Source organism: Cucurbita pepo, chromosome LG20 (assembly GCF_002806865.2).
Source record: "Cucurbita pepo subsp. pepo cultivar mu-cu-16 chromosome LG20, ASM280686v2, whole genome shotgun sequence".
NCBI lineage: Eukaryota > Viridiplantae > Streptophyta > Magnoliopsida > Cucurbitales > Cucurbitaceae > Cucurbita > Cucurbita pepo.
The window spans coordinates 184118-203616 of NC_036657.1; the positions used below are offsets into that span (position 1 = coordinate 184118).

General features: G+C 37.9%; 3 protein-coding genes and 1 long non-coding RNA gene across 4 annotated transcripts; 3 read left to right on the top strand and 1 right to left on the bottom strand.

Annotated features, from left to right (window-relative positions):
- Positions 1 to 31: 31 nt before the first annotated feature.
- On the bottom strand, positions 32 to 2118 carry LOC111783400 (putative pectate lyase 2). The gene is made up of 3 exons (XM_023664326.1): positions 1193 to 2118; positions 921 to 1050; positions 32 to 837 (listed from the first exon to the last, which is right to left on the bottom strand). Exons 1-3 carry the CDS (start codon positions 1975 to 1977, stop codon positions 613 to 615), a joined length of 1140 nt encoding a protein of 379 aa, XP_023520094.1. The 5' UTR covers positions 1978 to 2118; the 3' UTR covers positions 32 to 612.
- Positions 2119 to 4401: 2283 nt separating this feature from the next.
- Positions 4402 to 11599, top strand: LOC111782778 (protein argonaute 1-like). The gene is made up of 22 exons (XM_023663582.1): positions 4402 to 4655; positions 5504 to 6147; positions 6255 to 6463; positions 6554 to 6703; positions 6787 to 6920; positions 7052 to 7161; positions 7332 to 7438; positions 7534 to 7672; positions 7789 to 7905; positions 8143 to 8250; positions 8336 to 8407; positions 8852 to 8974; positions 9063 to 9228; positions 9307 to 9566; positions 9656 to 9798; positions 9911 to 9973; positions 10064 to 10127; positions 10244 to 10379; positions 10560 to 10633; positions 10741 to 10835; positions 10997 to 11028; positions 11152 to 11599. The coding sequence occupies exons 2-22, from the start codon at positions 5509 to 5511 to the stop codon at positions 11370 to 11372; spliced, it is 3162 nt and encodes a 1053-aa protein (XP_023519350.1). The 5' UTR covers positions 4402 to 4655; positions 5504 to 5508; the 3' UTR covers positions 11373 to 11599.
- A 768-nt stretch (positions 11600 to 12367) lies between these two features.
- On the top strand, positions 12368 to 16563 carry LOC111782779 (sucrose synthase 6-like). The gene is made up of 15 exons (XM_023663583.1): positions 12368 to 12715; positions 12794 to 12926; positions 12988 to 13142; positions 13242 to 13434; positions 13521 to 13639; positions 13725 to 13941; positions 14033 to 14128; positions 14198 to 14371; positions 14443 to 14559; positions 14656 to 14822; positions 14907 to 15131; positions 15226 to 15792; positions 15870 to 16008; positions 16087 to 16214; positions 16306 to 16563. Exons 1-15 carry the CDS (start codon positions 12609 to 12611, stop codon positions 16466 to 16468), a joined length of 2700 nt encoding a protein of 899 aa, XP_023519351.1. The 5' UTR covers positions 12368 to 12608; the 3' UTR covers positions 16469 to 16563.
- A 194-nt stretch (positions 16564 to 16757) lies between these two features.
- LOC111782781 lies at positions 16758 to 18870 on the top strand. The gene is made up of 2 exons (XR_002813188.1): positions 16758 to 17169; positions 18497 to 18870. It is a non-coding gene; the product is annotated as an uncharacterized LOC111782781 (long non-coding RNA).
- Positions 18871 to 19499: the final 629 nt, after the last annotated feature.

The window sequence follows — 19499 nt, forward strand, 5'->3', positions numbered from 1 at the left end:
AATGGGACTTACTCAAAGTGCCTTCCTCTNTTTTTTTTTTTTTTTTTTTTTGGCCTCTCTCTTTCCCTTCTTTCTCTTTTGCAGATTCTTGGACAAACGTTTCACAGAAGCCCTTTTGCTTGTAACTTCACACCTAGAGTTTGCCTTTAGTTGCTTCTGCGCTCACCTTCGCGCCCATGATTCACTCAAAATCACAACTACTGCAAAATAAAGAGATGGAAGAGGAGAATGCGTGGTGTCTGGGTGGCATGCATAGCAAGCCGAAGACAGCCTCGGTCAACCTGGCACCTCCTCTCTTTCTTACCATAATACGTATTCCTTTTGTTTACATGTATGATGTAGTTTTAATTGACCATAATTGGAATGTCGGCACCGCTCGCGTGCTCTGTCACTCATTCTCCTTACGCTTATTTGTTCTTGTTTTTTCAATATTCCTTTCGATCCTTAAAGGTTGTTTGTTCAAGTGTGTTCTTCAATTTTTCCCCTTTCTCCTTCTTAATTAAGTGTGCGTTTGAATATCGCTTCTATATTGTATCATAATGCTTCTTTTAATCTCAGTAATTGTTATTCATATAATCTCTTACACCATCAAAATTAAAGTTCATATAATTGTCAACATCTTGATTTTGACGAGCAGCGTAGAGCCCCCGAGGAGCTTGTCAATGATCTCACCCACTTAGCATCAGCCACTGGAAACCGCTGCTGGGCGCTGTAATTTGGCTTTACGCCTCCTCGCCCCACACCTATCTGTCCAAAGGAAGCTCCGTTTTCAAAAACGTCTCTTACGGAATGAAACTTCCATTTTGCCGCCTCTACTTTCCCGGTGCTCCATACAATCTGCCATTGTTATTCACACAAAATAAATTCAAATCTCTAATCGATATTTTGTAAATTTCCATTTTAGTTTATGTCATTATTGCCTGTTTTGATTTTGATGCGATGAACAGGTTGGCTTCACTCTTGACGCTTGGATTCATGCTCCCTCCAATTGCGTATTGCGTCCATCCTTGGTACAAATTGTTCGCCACGTGCGCATACCCATGCCGGATCCTATAAAACAAATGATTTTAATCTAATACCATGTTAATTCAGAGAATGACGTAAATTTATAATTAAAAAATAAACACTATTGAGAAGTCGCTTAAAAACTTAGGCTTAAAGTAGACAATATTATATCATTGTAAAGCCTTACCTGGGCATCCTTTGGTTGCAGTTGGGTCCAAAATGGTTATAGACCACAGTGACTCTCATGTTCATGTCTCGGACATAGCCGTCCTCGTGGCCGAGAAGAATAACCTTGTCTTGGTCGCGGAACCAATTGTTGGAAATGGTGATGTCAGTGGAGCCTCTGGTGACGTCGAGAAGCCCATCCTCGCAACGGTACAGTGTGTTGTGGTCAATCCAGACTTTGGAGGCTGAAACTAAACGAATGGCATCGCCGTCCACGTGTCCGAGTGAAACCAACTTGGAATTAGGGCCCATGACTTGGCCTGCGCCCTGAGCCTTGCAGTGGTGAATGATAAGGCCGTGGATAATGATGTTGGTGGCCTTGGAGACCACCAGGCATGCATTCCCGGAGATGTGGACGCTGGCCCCTCGCCCGTCGATGGCTGTGTAGCTGCTTATGAGAAGCGGCTTGTGGAGAAGGATGTGCATGTCTTTTTGGAAGGTGATCCAGACTTTGGACTTCATCATTGTGGCGCCGTATCGGAGTGTACCTGGGCGTGGATTTATAGGGTCGTCGCTAGGGTCGGTGACTTGGTAGCGTATGAGATTTCTTCCGACGTTGTTGGTCATTTTTCCAACGAAACCCACCGAGCAAACGCCCAGTTGTTGCCTGTTTCTCCTCCAGTACGGGTTCGATCTCCAGCATCTGTCAATGGCGTTCATCTTCAACCCATTGCCTTCTGAATAAGAAACTGCGGAGAGGAGAGTAAGGGAAATAAGAGACAGAACAAAGAGTTGGGTGGCGCCCATTTTTGGTTGATCGTTGCTGCTGTGCTGAAGACTTGTGAGTGCGGGGGTTTGATTTTATATCAACAAACTATGAAGACAGTGGAGGAGTTTTTAAATTTTATTGCATGCCTTCAGCTTTAAATTCTTCCTGAACTGGTTTTAAATGCTAGTGGGAGTTGCATTCATATGAANTTTTTTTTTTTTTTTTTTTTTTTTCTTTCATATTTTAACGTTGTAAACTTGTAACTTCTTCTTCATTCTGCTCCTCCTTAATTAATGTCTGATAAATGACATTATTTTGGGGAAAGCCAAAATTTTGTTCCATTAAATAATTTTTTTTTCCATTAGATGCCTTGATTTTATGGAATTTTCGATATTTCTAAAAAAAAATAAAATATTTATATTATGTTCAAAATTAGTAACGATTCAATGGATACGTATCACACCTAATATCGGTCAACTTCATAAATACATAGAAATATTAATGGAAGAGTAACATGAGGACAAAAATTTCATATCCCAACACTGTTTATAAAATCAATTAGTAAATAAAGATATAAATTATAGTCTCAACTTTATTTATATATGACATCAATTACAAAATTGGGATATTAATTACAAGTTTTGGATCACTTGGAGTCCAGTGTAGGCCCGCACAATCAGACTTTGGGGACCCACCCTCTATGGTTGTCCACGTGGCTTCCACGTTCGCCGATGACCAACTCAAACGGATGTACACTACAACTAATTTCCCCAATAAATAAATAAGTTAGCAAAACAAAATTAAGAGCATATATTTATATGTTTTAAACACGGTGACAAAATCTTTACCATGAAAAGCTAGTTTTGTTAAAATCAATTTTTTTTATTCGTCTTTGTACTTAAAATTTTATAAGGAGATGCATAAGAGAGCCATGTTATACACTCATACTCATGAATAAATAGGTCATTTGGTCGAGTTAGTGGACTCGATGTCATTTTTCAAACCATAGTCAAAAGTAAACAAAATTAAAATAATAATAATAATAATAATAATAACTTGCCAAACATATATTTAATCCACTTAATCAAGTGGATTATGGCTGGGATAAGAACGTCCAAATTTTTTGTCCGGCATGCTTTTCCTTTTTAATCAAAAATATAAGAATGATAATGATGTGCGTTCATTTAAAGTGAATAAGGACATATGTGTGATTAGAATAAAAGGCACAAAAAAAAAGAGGGAAAAATAGTGGAGAAGATTTAATTTGATTGGACATTTATTAAATTTACGAGTTAAAAAGGTGTCTAGTAGGGTGAACTCAACTTGCAAATATAAATTTGTTGGAGTTATTTTTCATAAATTCCATTAAAAAAAGAAAATAAAATAATAATTCTTTATAGGTCATATTAATTTTAAAAATATCAACATTTGATTTTATTGTAGTGTCATTTAAAAAACTAAATTCTTAACATATTATAGGTAAGCCACTCATAATTTTTGCTTGCTTTAAATGTAGTGTATTTGATTTAAAACAATAATTCTATTATAATTGGTTGGTTACATTACTCAATAATTCTATTTAATAATGTTATTATCACTTGTCACATTCATTTATATACCAAATTAGAAAATGAACAAAATGTTATTTATGTTATCATTTTTTAATTTTTTTTAACAAAGAATGTGATTACTAGTGAATGTAATAGGTTAAATCCATACGAGTTATTTGAGTCATAATTGCGGAGTTCTGTCTTTTTCTATGAATACAAGGTTGCAAATTAAATTTAAATTTAATATTTTTGGTTATTAAAATTTTAATTTCATCTAATAATTTTAATTTATTTTTATTAATGTGTTTAACAAGAATAAAAAATTAATGGGTGAATAATTTTGTCAAAACTAAATAAAATTAACAAAAGTATAATTATATAAATTGGAAAAGAGGGGGAATTAGGCTGATTGAAAAGGATTTACAATAATAATTATCGCGAGGTGAGACTAGGGGTAAGTAATAATGGGAACGGGACTACGGCGGAGCGTGAAGAACAGTCGCTGCCAGGCAAGAGATACGTGTCAATTCGGGAGAGCGAGTAGCGAAAGGGAGATTTAAAGGTACGGGGATAGTGGGATGGTGGTGTGATTAGCCGTTGGGGGCCAATCATGTGAAGTTCAGACACTACCCGTGTATCCAGTTATCCCGTTCCGTTCCACTTATTGGACGGGCCCACCACCAACCTGGAAATGACACATAAGCAACACTAAAGACTTCCCACGTAAATCGGTAGACCAGTCACTGTCTTGACATATGCCACGGAGGACGAGAGGGCTCGGCAATAATTAAAATTGTTTTTTAATTTTAATTTTTTTTTTTTTTTAGGGGAGAGGGATGGAGTTGTCTTTTTCGAAGACCTGCTCAGTGCTTTATATGTAGGGTGTGGGTAGGCATTATAGGGTGTTCTTCCAAAAGCAAGTGAGAGTAACAAAAAGTGTAGTGTAGTGTAGTGAGTGGAGAAGCGAGGCGTAGGCGAAACCAAGGGCTTTCTCTCTCTCGGCTGTTGTTCTTTATTATTACCTTTCTCTGGCTCTCTCGTCCTGTAAAGCAACGCGAAGCGACGCTGCGGTTTCAGTGGCTCTCTGTTTGTTTCTTTTTTTCACTACTCATTTTTCATCACATCGCTACCGGCGCTTTTCCGGCCACCATACTTGCTCGTCTGAGGTTAATCATCAACTAATTTTGCTTTTAGGTTTTCGCCGTCTTTACTCGTTTCTTCCATTTCTCAATGCGTTTGGTTTTTTTGTCTGATTTTCCTTTTGATTAGGTTCCGATTTCCTGCTTTTACATTTTCTTCAACTGTCTGTGGATCTACTCTATGTTTCTGTGGTCTTTGCTTTGCGAGTTACTTTCTCATCTCTGTCGTCGGATCTTTCCATTTCTCTCCTCTTTTATTTTTCATTTTTTCCTCTTCATAACGGTTTTTTTTTTTTTTTTTTTTTNTTTTTTTTTTTTTTTTTTTTTTTTTTTTTTTTAACTGGTTTTCTCTTCCGTCGGTGTGAGATCGCTAGATCCTGTTCAGCCATTTACTGATTCCTTCTTACTTTGGACGTCTTCCAAACCTATTGTCTTGTGCTTGAGTTAGGGTTTAATTGTTAAATGTTCGTTTTCGCGTCGACACTTTGGCTGAAAACTATTTTCTATACTTAGGGTTCGACTTCTTCTCTTTTTACATTTTTTTTGTGTGGTGGCTCTTACGTGAACGCTTATTTGAAGAAATACGAGAAGCAAATACTGTGAAGTTACTTGATCTATATTTGATATTTATGTTTCAAAAACCTCCAAATATCAAACATTAGAGAAATATAAGTTTATTTTCTGTTTGTGAAAGCAACAGAAAACATTTTCTGCTCGTGCCTCTTGGTTTTTACAATTTTACACGTATTTATTCATTATGAGTGCTTTTATTTATGTCTATCGTTAATAATAAATGTCTTGATAGAATAACTGTACTACTTTTAGACATTATTTTTCAATTCTAACTTTTCGGGTTCAACTCTCCATTTTTGTAGTGATCATGGGGAGGAAGAAGAAAACTGACGGTGGTGGTGAAAGTTCTGAGTCTCAGGATGTTGGTGGTCGTGGCTCCCAACGATCAGCTGAAAGGAGAGATGGTCCACAGCAACACGGTGGCAGTGGATATCATGGTGGAAGAGGTTGGGCTTCTCAAGGGGGACGGGGAGGTCAAGGTGGTGGTCGTGGCCGAGGAACATCTCAACATCAGCACTACGGAGGACCTCCGGATTACCAAGGCAGGGGTAGAGGTGGGCCATATCAGCATGGAGGACGCGGTAACTATGGTGGTAATCGCAGTGGCATTGGGGGAGGATCTTCTTCTGGTGGACCATCCAGGCCACCAGTTCCCGAGCTGCACCAAGCAACCCCAGTGTATCAAGGTGGGGTGACTCAGCCAATGTCATCTCTGGCGAGTTCTTCCTCCCACCCACCCGATACATCATCAATTGATCAACAATTTCAACAAATTTCCATCCAGCAGGAATCTTCTCAAAGCCAAGCAATTCAACCTGCACCACCATCTAGTAAATCTATGAGATTCCCTTTGAGACCAGGAATGGGTAGCTCTGGCATAAGGTGTATTGTTAAGGCTAACCACTTCTTTGCTGAGCTGCCGGACAAAGATCTTCATCAGTATGATGTGGGCATTCTCTTCTGTTCTGCTGCTCATATATTTTCTATTCTGCTGCTTGTGTTTTTTTATTTTTTATATTTTAATCCTACACTGACATTTTCTGCTGCAAGTAGGTTACTATCACTCCAGAAGTCACTTCACGTGTCTATAATCGAGCTGTAATGCAACAGCTAGTGAACTTATACAGGGTCTCTCACCTTGGTAATCGTCTTCCAGCCTATGATGGAAGGAAAAGTTTATACACAGCTGGTCCTCTTCCTTTCATTTCAAATGAGTTTAGAATCACTCTTTTTGATGAAGAGGATGGATCAGGAGGACAAAGGTGCCTTACCCTCTTCCCTCTTTGAATTCTTCTTGTGTCTATGCTTTTTCTCTTTTCATTCTTCCTGATGATTTGCTACTTCTGGTGCAGACAGGAAAGAGAATTTAAAGTTGTGATCAAATTGGCTGCTCGTGCTGATTTGCACCATTTAGGGCTCTTTCTGCAGGGCAGACAGGCGGATGCCCCACAGGAAGCCCTTCAAGTTCTGGATATTGTATTGCGCGAATTGCCTACTTCAAGGCATGTCTATATTACTACACACCTGTTACATGGTTTTTAGTTCATTGGATTGAATTAATGAATGAAATTGCTTGATCTTCTAGGTATTGTCCAGTGGGCCGATCATTTTATTCTCCTGACCTTGGCAGACGTCAGACAATGGGTGAGGGGCTGGAAAGCTGGCGGGGCTTTTATCAGAGTATCCGTCCTACTCAAATGGGCCTCTCTCTAAATATTGGTATTAGCCCCACTGTCTGTTCTTTGCATTTTATACTTCCTAAAATGGAAGGCATGGAGATTATTTTTTCAGTTTACATTTCTCCCTTCATGTTTTATTTCAGTGAAGTGACTATTCACTAATGGATGCAGATATGTCATCTACTGCTTTCATAGAACCTTTGCCTGTCATTGATTTTGTGACTCAGCTTCTCAACCGTGATGTGTCATCGAGACCATTATCTGACGCTGACCGTGTGAAGGTTGGATGCTTCTTACTGTTTAGGTCATGGTATTTTATTTTACAAGCTCGTTAGACTGCTAGGACTATTTTCAGTTGTTCTTCTACGTAATTTTGGTATGCTATGGTTTTTCATGGAATTGCCATTTCTACAGGAGGGGATATTCTCTAATTTTTTTAAATTAATTTCAGATAAAGAAGGCTCTTCGAGGTGTTAAAGTTGAAGTGACACACCGTGGTAATATGCGCAGAAAATATCGCATAACTGGTTTGACATCACAAGCAACACGAGAGCTAACGTAAGTAATATTTTTCACTTGAATTGAAAAGTCTTGCCTAACTAAGTTTGTATTATATTGAACTTCACCGCTTATACTAATTGTATTTGTACTAGTTTCCCGGTTGATGAAAGAGGTACTATGAAATCAGTGGTCGAGTACTTCTATGAAACATATGGGTTTGTTATACAACATACTCAGTGGCCTTGTCTTCAAGTAGGGAACCAGCAGAGACCTAACTATCTTCCCATGGAAGTAACGTTTCTCCTTATATTTCGCCTTACTGGTTGAATATTTAGTAATGGCTAATTCATGTTGTGTGTCCCATTATGTATATTTGAGTTTTATCATCGAAAATGTTTCTGATTCAGGTTTGTAAGATTGTTGAAGGCCAGAGGTATTCCAAAAGGCTCAATGAAAGACAGATAACTGCTCTGCTCAAGGTTACATGCCAACGACCAAAAGATAGAGAGGAAGACATTATGCGGGTCTGGAATAGCTTGCATCTTTAATAAATCTCAATTTATATAATTGGGTGTAATTTCTTGGAATTTAGTTTCTGCTTTTATCTTTTTCCTCTAAATATTATAAGTTCTGTTTCTTTCTACCTTTCTTGTTTTTCGATGCTTCATTACCTTGCTTGCTTTTTCATAGATTTTAGAGTTTTGGTTATTCATCTTTAAGGTTGACCATTGTTAAACTTTCTAACATTCTTTTAATTACAGACGGTACGTCATAATGCATATCATGACGATCCATATGCACAGGAGTTTGGAATTAATATAAGTGCTAGGCTTGCGTCTGTTGAAGCTCGTATTCTTCCTGCACCATGGGTAACACATCTAATTCTAGTATAATTGAGCTGCGATTGCTGTCTGATTTTCATAATGTTCTAACGATAATTTCATTCCTTCGCAGCTAAAATATCATGAGACCGGCAGAGAAAAGGATTGCTTGCCACAGGTTGGACAGTGGAATATGATGAATAAGGTACTTCCTGTTGGGGAATTAATATATTAGAGGTTTTTTTCTCCTCTCTGGTTTACATTTTTGTTGCTTTGTCTGAAGCTTTTAGTTTCTTGTTTCTGTTGTTTTGGTATGCTATAAGAAGAGCATTAAAAATATTAGTCATTTAACATATTATGTGTTTTATAGTTTAAGCACTAAGAAAGTTTTATGTATTCTGCAATGAGTGAGATGCCACATTCGTGTTGATGAAAAGAATTCCAGATTCCTTGTCCATGGTAGGTATGTTAGTTTGTTTGAGAGAGAAATGTCCCTTCCCCCCTTTCTGCTGTAGGTAAGATGACTTGAAATGCTTGCTTGGGTTGTTTTCACTAATTATGCTGAATGATAGTCAATTCATGGTTCCAGAGTTTATTTATGAAACGATAATCTGACCTTTTTATCTATGTTGATTATGAGTTATTGCAGAAAATGTTCAATGGTGGTACTGTAAACAACTGGATGTGCATAAATTTCTCTCGATATGTGCAAGACAGCGTTACTCGTGGATTTTGTTATGAACTTGCTCAAATGTGTTACATTTCTGGCATGGTAATAACCTTCATTTATTGCCTTCAACAACTAGTGGTGAGATTTCCAACGAAGTTTTTAATGCTAAAGCTTTGTACGATGGCTGTAGGCTTTCAATCCAGAACCAGTGATTCCTCCTATTTTTGCTCGTCCTGATCATGTGGAAAAGGCCCTTAAAACTCGGTACCATGATGCAATGAGCATTCTCCAACCCCAGGGCAAGGAGCTTGATCTGCTTATTGTTGTTTTGCCAGATAACAACGGATCTCTTTATGGTATGTCAATTACTGTCTTTGTTATTTACAATCTTGACGTCTTTTAGTTACTTTTTTCTTTCGTTATACTTTTTGCAGGTGATTTAAAACGAATCTGTGAAACGGATCTTGGCCTCGTTTCCCAGTGCTGTTTGACTAAACATGTCTTCAAAATGAGTAAACAGTATTTGGCCAATGTGGCCTTGAAAATAAACGTAAAGGTTGGGGGAAGAAATACAGTACTTGTTGATGCATTATCTAGGCGCATACCCTTGGTTAGTGACCGCCCTACCATTATATTTGGTGCCGATGTAACTCATCCTCACCCAGGAGAAGACTCAAGTCCATCCATTGCTGCTGTATGATCATAGGCACCTCTTGTTGTTTTATATGCTTCTTTGTCTAATCTTAAGCCGCTGTTAAGTTCCTAGTATTATTTTGTCAATAGGTTGTGGCTTCTCAAGATTGGCCGGAAGTTACAAAATATGCTGGTTTGGTCAGTGCTCAAGCCCATAGGCAAGAGCTTATCCAAGATCTTTTCAAAACATGGCAGGATCCTGTTAGGGGGACTGTAACGGGTGGAATGGTCAAGTATGAGTTATAAACCTAGTAGTTTTAGTGCTTTTGTCTTCTGGTTGCATATTGAACTTGTCTTAGTGAACTAGTGTGTTCTTATTTATTGTCCTCCTCTCTCTGGTGACAGGGAACTCCTCATCTCCTTCCGTAGAGCCACTGGACAGAAACCTCAGCGCATTATATTTTACAGGCATTTTCTTTTATTTCTAATATTTTGTCAGGTCGTGAATAAACATTATTTTCGATTTGTTTGATGCTATTCCAAAGTTTTATGTTGCAGGGATGGGGTTAGCGAAGGACAGTTTTACCAAGTTTTATTGCATGAGCTGGATGCAATTCGAAAGGTAAAGATTGCATGTGTTGATGCATCTTCAATATGATTTGAGAGATACTGTTGGTTTGATGTATTTTTGTCAATTTCTCTGACATATTTTTTCCTTCTGAATCTATTCATTTTTAGGCATGCGCTTCTCTAGAACCAAACTACCAACCTCCAGTGACTTTCGTTGTTGTACAGAAGCGTCATCACACTAGGTTATTTGCTAATAACCATTCTGATCGCCACGCTGTTGACAAGAGTGGGAACATATTGCCTGGTAAAGTATAGTATAGCTAAATCGTGCGAGTAGAGTTTGTTGACTTTTTGACATTTGATTAGTATGGAAGTAGGAAAATTTGGAGTTTATACATGCATGTAGAATTCAATTAATTAATTGCTTATTCTTTTGTTTTTGTTTTTAAAAATGATTTTTACTCTACTGCCGGAAATGTGTCAGGTACGGTCGTTGACTCCAAAATTTGTCACCCTACGGAATTTGACTTTTACCTGTGCAGTCATGCTGGAATCCAGGTAGAATTATATATATATGTAATGAAATATTTTATTGTTTATAGAGATGCCATATGCGGCGATGAAGACTTGTTACATAATTTTATGTTTATGATACTGGTGACCAGGGTACAAGTCGTCCAGCTCACTACCATGTTCTGTGGGATGAGAACAAGTTCACAGCTGACAGATTGCAGACTCTAACCAATAATCTTTGTTATACGTGAGTTGTTTTTCTCAAGTTCCTTTTAAAATTCTGAGTAATTCCAACTTATCTGGTTCTGCTTTAATTAGCGCTCAAAGATTTCATGCCAAATCTTTATTATTATCATTTTACATGTGAGATTGGCTTTTAATTAAATATGGGATTTTCTATTTCTGTAGGTATGCAAGGTGTACTCGCTCTGTTTCTATTGGTAAGTTTCTGATTCACTTGATTTGAATTTGTTCTGCCCAACCACGTCTGATCCATTAACCTTAAGATTTATTTTCTTTCCCTTGTTCTTCATGGTTTGTTAATTTGGCGTAACCTTTTGCAGTGCCCCCAGCCTACTACGCTCATCTTGCTGCATTCCGAGCTCGTTTCTATATGGAACCCGAGACTTCTGATAGCGGGTCAATTAGCAGTGATGCTGCTGCTGGACGTGGTGGTGGTGGTGGTGGTGGTGGTCGCAGCACACGGGCACCAGGGTTGAATGCTGCTGTTCGACCTTTGCCAGCTCTCAAAGAGAATGTTAAGAGGGTTATGTTCTATTGTTGATGTGTTTTACTACCACTGGTTGCTTCACTTCAAGTGTCTTTGTTTAGTTTCCGGAGCTTTGGTTTGAATTTGTGGAACTTCCCACTTGTGTATGATGATGAACTTCGGTATTTGTTATTTTGTGTGTTACAACTCATTGGTGGCTCATGCCCATGCACCCTACGGTGACATGCTTTGCCGCCCATTCGAGAACCTTATAATGCCATAAACTTAGCTTTCAACAACTATTTTTACGGCTTTGTTTGGTTTAATCGTGGATGTCAAAATCTTTGGGCCAATTTTTAGGGTAATACCATTTTTGTTTTTTTTTTTTTCAAAAAAATAAATTTAATGTTAGTTTTCTTCATTTTAATTATTGGGCTTATAAATTTGGCTGAGTGAGATTGATTCAGGTTGTTAATTATCAGTTTTGAATTTTATGAAATTAAAAACGTTTATATGATGTGTTCCTCTAGTTAAATAAATATGACTCAGTTAGTAAACTGTTTAATTATAACATTTTTCACATTCATTCACTAATGGAATTTGTATATATATTCCATGTATGTAATCGAAGAATCATATAAAAGTTAAATCCAATCATAAAAAAGTTCTATGTTTATATGAATTTTAACTGTAATAATTAATTTTAAGATTTATAGAATATTTGAAAGTACAAGGATATACGCTTTATTTATTAATTTATACTTCTCTGTTGTTTTTTAATAAAAAATAAAGAATTCTTGTGCGTTAGTTAAAAGATAATAATAATAATAATAAGGAATAATGAATATCACATTAAGCTTGTTAATCATGGTAACGCCAAAAAGCCTAAAAATTGCATTTGTATCTTAAGAATGTCATCTCCAAGAAGGAAAGCAAAGAATAAAAGGCAGCCTCTCCAATACCAATGCCAATGCCAATGCCAATGCCAATGCCAATGCCAATACCATTACCATTACCATTACCAATGATATTTCAGTAAAACAAAGAAAGAAAGTTACCTGCTTGAAGTTCCTTACCTCCACCTCTTAATAACTTCCCACCATTGCAATTCCTTTCTTGCTTTCAATCTTTCAAACCTCTTAAATGTTCTTGTCTTCCATCACTACCCTTATTTCTATTTCAGCATTACGTCTCCCTCACTCTTCATAAAATATAACATTTCTTAATCTCCACCAATGAACGTATATGTATCTCACATCACAACCCATAAGAAACGTAATTACAAACAAAGCCGTGTGATCGTTGGAAGAAATGGCCATTGCAACAGCCAGCTTGATGAGACTAGATACACCAATTTCCGACAGTTTAAACACTGCGTTGAGGAAATCCCATAACCCAATGAAGAAATGCTTCGCCAGGTACACACTTCCTCTTCCAATCAAAAAAGCTTCAGACTTTTTGAGGTATGAACATAACCCATCTGAGTGAATGAATAGGTTTGTTGAGAATGGGAAGAGGCTGATGAAATCCCAAGATTTGATGAAGGATTTGGAGATTACAATTGAAGACAAGCGTGAGAGGAGCCAAGTTTTGGAAGGCTTTCTTGGCTACATTCTAAGCAACACTCAGGTAATACTCAAACTCTTTCTGCTTTGAAGGAGGATGGATTTTGATGGCTTATGATATGCAGGAGGCTGCTGTTGTCCCTCCGAACGTCGCGCTAGCCGTGAGGCCGAGCCCCGGTTTCTGGGAGTTTGTAAAGGTGAATGCTACAAGTTTGAGAGTAGGAGACCTTACAGCTTCTGAGTACTTGAAATTCAAGGAAGCCATCTTTGATGAGAACTGGTGTGTCCACCAATACTTCTGGTTTCCCTTTATGTAGTAATCTTCGGATTGATGAATGAAAAAGTTGTGAAAATCATTGGTTTGAACTTTGATGTGCAGGGCAAATGATGAACATGCTGTAGAGATAGATTTTGGAGCCATTGAATTCAGCGCCCCTCGCTTGAGCCTTCCCTCGTCAATTGGAAACGGAGTCAATTTCATCTCAAAATTCACCAGTTCAAGGTTTAGTGAGGATAAACAGAATGTTAAGGCACTTGTTGATTATCTTCTGGGCCTTCACCATCGAGGACAGGTATCAAAATATGAACATTCCATTGCAGAAAGCTGAAGATTTTAAGAAAAACAATGAATGACAACATTTGCATTAAAATCTTGCAGAGTCTTATGATCAATAAGAAACTTAATACGGCTTCCAAGCTTCAATCTGCATTGTTTGTAGCTCAAGTATATCTTTCTTCACTGCCAAAAGACACCCCATATGAAGAATTTAAGCGCAAGTAACCAAGAATTCTCTGTTCTTTTCCATTTGATTTCCTATTTTTCTTAAGTTTTTAATTGTATTGTTATCATTAATGCTTAAAGGATGAAGGGGTGGGGATTTGAGAAGGGATGGGGAAGTACTTCAGAGAGAGTCAGAGAAACAATGTTAATCCTTTCTGAGATCCTCCAAGCACCAGATCCACTAAAATTGGAGTTACTGTTTAGCAAGCTTCCAACCACATTGAATGTCGTAATATTTTCGCCACACGGCTATTTCGGCCAGGAAGGCGTCCTCGGCATGCCTGACACCGGCGGTCAGGTTAGAATATGAGTATCTGTTTATATTGCAGCCTTACAATGTTGTGTTCCTGTGGACTTGTATATCACTCACCTGCTACAAAAATGACTAGATTGTGTACATTCTTGATCAAGTGAGAGCTTTGGAAGAAGAGCTACTGCACAGAATTGAGCAGCAAGGCCTGCAAGCAAAGCCTCAGATTCTTGTGGTATGTTCATTGTAGGTGCATAAGATCACAATGACATTGTCCTTGTGTTTTAATATGTATTCCAATTAGGTGACAAGATTGATACCTGATGCTCGAGGAACCAAGTGCAATGTGGAGTTAGAGCCTATTGAAAACACAAAGCATTCTAACATTCTCAGGGTCCCATTCTACACACAAAATGGAGTCCTTCGCCAATGGGTTTCACGTTTTGATGTGTATCCATACTTGGAGAGATTTGTGAAGGCATTTTACTTCAAAACTCTTTCATTTTCCCCAACCAGTTTCTTCATCTTCTACTAACTTTGTATTTATAGGATGCCACTGGTAAGATCCTTGAAGTCATGGGCTGCAAACCTGACCTCATCATTGGCAACTACACTGATGGCAACCTGGTTGCTTCTTTGATGGCTAAGAAACTTGGAATTACACAGGTCCGAAGACAAAATCTTGGGAAAAATCCGCCATGTTTGGTTGTTTTTTTAGTTTCATTATCTCTGAATTCTTGAGTTTTTATTTTGACATCCCAGGGAGCTATAGCACACGCTTTAGAGAAATCAAAATACGAGGATTCTGATGCTAAATGGAAGGAGCTTGATCCCAAGTATCATTTCTCGTGTCAATTCACAGCTGATATGATCTCAATGAATGCAGCTGATTTCATTATAACAAGTACATATCAAGAAATTTCAGGAAGGTTAGCAGATTCTTATGATATAGTAATGAACTCAGCTGGATTATGTCCACTTTGAGTAGCTAAGTAAAAGGTTTTGTCCAACAGCGAAAGCAGGCCAGGACAATATGAAAGCCATGAGGCCTTTACTATGCCTGGACTTTATAGGGTTGTCTCAGGTATTAGTGTGTTTGACCCCAAATTCAACATTGCTGCTCCTGGGGCTGATCAATCTGTCTACTTTCCTTTCACTGACAAATCGAAACGGCTGACGAATTTTCATCCCGAAATCGAGGAACTACTTTATAGCAGAGAGAACAATGATGAACACATGTAACAATGATGAACACATTCTCTTTTGGTTTGAACAGTGAGCGAAAATTATCAGTGCAGTTCTAACTTTTGATCTTGTAAATTTCTGGAACAGTGGTTACCTTGCTGATAAGAAGAAGCCAATAATCTTCTCAATGGCAAGGCTTGATACAGTGAAGAACATTACTGGTTTAACTGAATGGTTTGGCAAAAACAGGAGGCTGAGAAGTTTAGTAAACCTTGTGGTGGTAGCAGGATTCTTTGATCCATCAAAATCAAAGGACAGGGAAGAAATTGCTGAGATAAAAAAGATGCATTCCCTGATAGAGAAATACAAACTCAGGGGGCAAATCAGATGGATAGCGGCTCAAACCGATCGGTGTCGCAACGGAGAGCTATACCGGTGCATTGCTGATACAAAAGGAGCTTTTGTGCAGCCTGCACTTTATGAAGGTTTTGGGCTAACAGTCATTGAGGCAATGAACTGTGGATTGCCTACTTTTGCAACAAATCAAGGAGGCCCAGCAGAGATTATTGTCGACGGGGTCTCGGGGTTTCACATCGATCCGAACAACGGAGGCGAATCGAGTAAAAAGATCGTTGGTTTCTTTGAGAAATGCAAGTCAGATGGTGGATATTGGAATAAGATTTCAGAAGCTGGTCTTCAGCGAATATATGAAAGGTAAAAACAAGACACAGACATGATTCCAACAAATTGGGAATGTTGATGATATTCACTTACTGAGTATGGTTTCGCAGCTACACTTGGAACATATATGCAAAGAAGGCTCTGAACATGGGATCAGTTTATGGATTTTGGAGGCAGATAAACAAAGACCAAAAACAAGCCAAGATGAGATACATTGAAATGCTTTACTCTCTCTTGTTTAGGAAACTGGTCAGCATTCTATCTCTTCAACAGACATTGATGACTAAGCTTTTCAGCTTTTTTAATCACACTTAAATCCTATTACAGGTGAAGAACATTCCAATCCCAACTGAAGAAGCCTTGCCAGCTCCAGCCGCCACGGCCACGTCGCAGCAGCCGACACCGGAGCTCCGATCTAGGAGACCGGCTGCCACTCAACCTGAGCCAGGACCAAGGCAAAATCATCCACTCTTGATTAACATTGTTAATTTTGCATTAACCTTAATAACCTTAATAATTAAAAAAAGAGTTGTTTTAATTTTGCAGGAGGGAAGATAGGGGCTCAGTGCAGCAGGGGCAGAGTGGCTATGGGCTATCAAACACCATAAATAAGATGTGCTTTTTGGCTGCCTCTCTCTTGGTTGCTTACTTTGTGCTAAAGAGGATTTCTGGAGTAGATCAAGCATCATATGATGATTTACCATTTTAGCCTTTTGATATTTCAACTTTATTTATGTAAATTTATTATAATAATTAAAACAACAATTTGTGATTCTCTTAATAAATTATTTATGTATTTTTTTTTACTATCATATTCAAATAAAGGAATGTGTGAAAAAAATGGGTTTTAGTTGAACAAAGAATTGTCTACGAGGGTAAAGGGTTTTAAAATTAAATTAAAAATAAATAAATAAATAAATAAATAAATAAATAAATAAATAAATAAATAAAGGAATTTCGAAGTGAGTATAAAGACGAGCAGAAGATTACCCAAACATAGATCTCATTGTCATCTCTGCGAGCATCTAGCAACCGGAAAGTCTGCTACGATGTCGGATCCATATTCAGGGGCCAAAGGAGGTAGGCTCACCTTCAAGGGAGGAGTCTTAGCCTCCCGTAGTAAGGATATTGACAAGAAGAAGAAGAAGAAGAAGAAAGACAAAAGTAAAAGCGACGAGAACCCCACGGACGAGGCCGAGATTTTGTCGTCGGCTGACGGTGTAGAGGGTGAAGACGGAGTGGTGTATACTATTGATGCGGCCAAGCGTATGAAGTATGAGGAGCTCTTCCCGGTGGAGACCAGGAAGTTCGGTTACGACCCTAACAACGCCGATACCAAGGTCAAGTCTGTGGAGGAAGCTCTTGATGACCGTGTCAAAAAGAAGGCGGATCGTTATTGTAAATAATCAGGTCACTGCTCCCGCTAATCTGATTTAGTTTGTCTCTGCATTCGTTCTCGCAACTCCATAGATGCAATTTGTATTTCACGCCTGAATTTGATGGATATTTTAGTCAGGATTCCCAGTTAGATTTCGCAATATCTTTAAACATATTAGGTTAAGATCGTACGAATTAGTTAGGGAAGTCTCTTCCTTCTTTTCTTTCTACTCTGCTTTACCTCTTTTAAGAATCCCTTGAATAAATATGCGTAGGAATGAATTTGTTGCATAGTTCCTTAGGTGGTCACCAAATTGTTAGTTTGTAGAACAAGGTAAAATTGTGATAATCATCTGTGAATGATAGCTGTAAAGTAATAATGGTGGAGGCACAGATAGAACCCAGTTCTACAAAGGAGCTCTTTGACTTGTTAGTAACTAGCATGTAAGGTAATATGTCAAATATCCTCTGCAACTGCCATAGAGTGGCCCTAAGTGGATCCTTAACCAAACACCCTTGAAGTCCCAATATTTATCTGCAGAAGTTCGTCTATTATCACCTTCTAGATTCATCAGTAGTGTGCCCCAGTAGCATTAGTCCTGTGATTTTTAATGCAGCCTCAAGTGAGGGGGCTCAGCAACTCTTACATGTCTTACTAATCTCTCTCTCTCTCCTTTTTAGAGAGAAACATGCCTATGAACTATGGGAAGGAGTGCGTAGGCATAAGTTAGTTGCCTGCTTGACATGATATGCTGAGTTAGACAAGGTAATATATAAGTATATTGGTAAGAAACCGAACTTTCATTGAAAAAGAATGAAATGAACGCAAGGGCATACAAAAAAAGTTCAACAAAAAGAGTGAGCTCAAAAGTAACAACAAAAAAAAGAGGCTCTAATCCAACAAAATCAAACCAAGATCATAGTTACTTATGCTGTTATTTGAAGTCAGATTAGCAGTAATACTCTTCACTGGGTGCCTGATCTGATATCTACTTCCCCCAGATCCTTTCTACTATTCTCACTCTTGGGGTTCTAATCCCTTTCTGGGAGAACAGCTGCCAGTTTTACCTGTATGGATAACTGGACTGCAAACTGCACCGCAGTGATTTGTGCAATTAGCATATCATATTTCTATGTTTGAAAAATGGTTCATGTAAATTACAAGAAAAATACTTCTTTTTCTTTTTTGCGTAGTCTTCAAAAAAGGGAATGCAAATATGGCTACATTTGATGGTATACTAATCGTTATGTAGGTTCAAATTAATCAGTGAATTTTGCCGAGGACAACCGGTTTACTCGTGATCTTAATCAGTGAATTTTAATTTGCCTTAACGCTCATAAACGTAGTTGTTTGTTGCAGGCATTGGTCATAATGGAACTACTGAGATTCCAGTGATTACTTGAGACGATGCTCATCATGCTCCACTAAGCAACAGGTTCAACACTACGCCTTAGATTTCTAGTTTTCATGGTATTGTGATCTAATATAGACTCATCCAGCCATTACCACCGAAAAAATGTTGGGACGGCTTAATCTTTGGTTGTTAGTTTAGTTTTTGTAGAAAAGAATGGTTTATGGATTATTCCAACAATTCAGGAACCAAATAATTTAGCATGGATTGAATTATAATTCTTGACTGCCACAAAAATCATTATAATAGTGTTAAAGTTAGGGAAGAGGGAAAGGCTGTAAAGGAATATGGGATTTCTCTTGATTCATTTTCTATTTTTGAACTTCTGTTCATCAATTTCAGCTTATGAGCTTCTAAAATATCAATCTTTTAGCCTCTGAACTTGTACTTTATACCCATTTTGTAAGCTAATATCAGAATCTCAGTCCTAACGACATTTTTGACACCATCTCTAACATATAAAGTTTGTAATTGCTTGGAAGTTGTTCTTAGAAGCCATTTCAACCCAAACTATACTTAATTATTTTCAAACTACTATTATACCTAATTGAGAAAACATTGGCCGACTTTTAATAGCGGTTAATTAGCCCAATTGCTCTTAAATTATTCGAGTGCTTTCAACTCTATGACAAGTTTCAAGTTGCCTCAATTATGTTCAAAATTAAGCAGAGTTACCTGGAAAAAAAAATTAAAGCCATATTGGGCCAACATTATTTTAAGGTAGGCCCAACGTAACTTAACTCGATCTAACTCGATTATGTTTTAGCCCATTGCGGCCCACTGGGATTATCTTTATTTATTTAATTTGGCAAATGCGTTGCTTCTTTCTGGGAGAATGTAAATCAAATAACCAAGCTGTACCAATTAGAATCAGCCACGTCTGTATTTGAAATCGTATATCGACCGTCGGATCAAGATGAATTTTTGTTTTTCGTGGATCGGTTCGTAGCT

Excerpts from the sequence above, each read along its gene's own strand:
- LOC111782779 (XM_023663583.1), top strand. The coding sequence starts at position 12,609 with ATGGCCATTGCAACAGCCAGCTTGATGAGACTAGATACACCAATTTCC. Across the intron at positions 14,560-14,655 it reads AGAAACTTGGAATTACACAG|GGAGCTATAGCACACGCTTT; the intron begins GTCCGAAGACAA and ends TTGACATCCCAG. Across the intron at positions 14,823-14,906 it reads TATCAAGAAATTTCAGGAAG|CGAAAGCAGGCCAGGACAAT; the intron begins GTTAGCAGATTC and ends TTTGTCCAACAG.
- LOC111783400 (XM_023664326.1), bottom strand. The coding sequence starts at position 1,977 with ATGGGCGCCACCCAACTCTTTGTTCTGTCTCTTATTTCCCTTACTCTC. Across the intron at positions 1,051-1,192 it reads TGCAACCAAAGGATGCCCAG|GATCCGGCATGGGTATGCGC; the intron begins GTAAGGCTTTAC and ends TTTGTTTTATAG. Across the intron at positions 838-920 it reads TCGCATCAAAATCAAAACAG|ATTGTATGGAGCACCGGGAA; the intron begins GCAATAATGACA and ends TAACAATGGCAG.
- LOC111782778 (XM_023663582.1), top strand. The coding sequence starts at position 5,509 with ATGGGGAGGAAGAAGAAAACTGACGGTGGTGGTGAAAGTTCTGAGTCT. Across the intron at positions 10,380-10,559 it reads GAGTGGGAACATATTGCCTG|GTACGGTCGTTGACTCCAAA; the intron begins GTAAAGTATAGT and ends GAAATGTGTCAG. Across the intron at positions 10,836-10,996 it reads ACCAATAATCTTTGTTATAC|GTATGCAAGGTGTACTCGCT; the intron begins GTGAGTTGTTTT and ends CTATTTCTGTAG.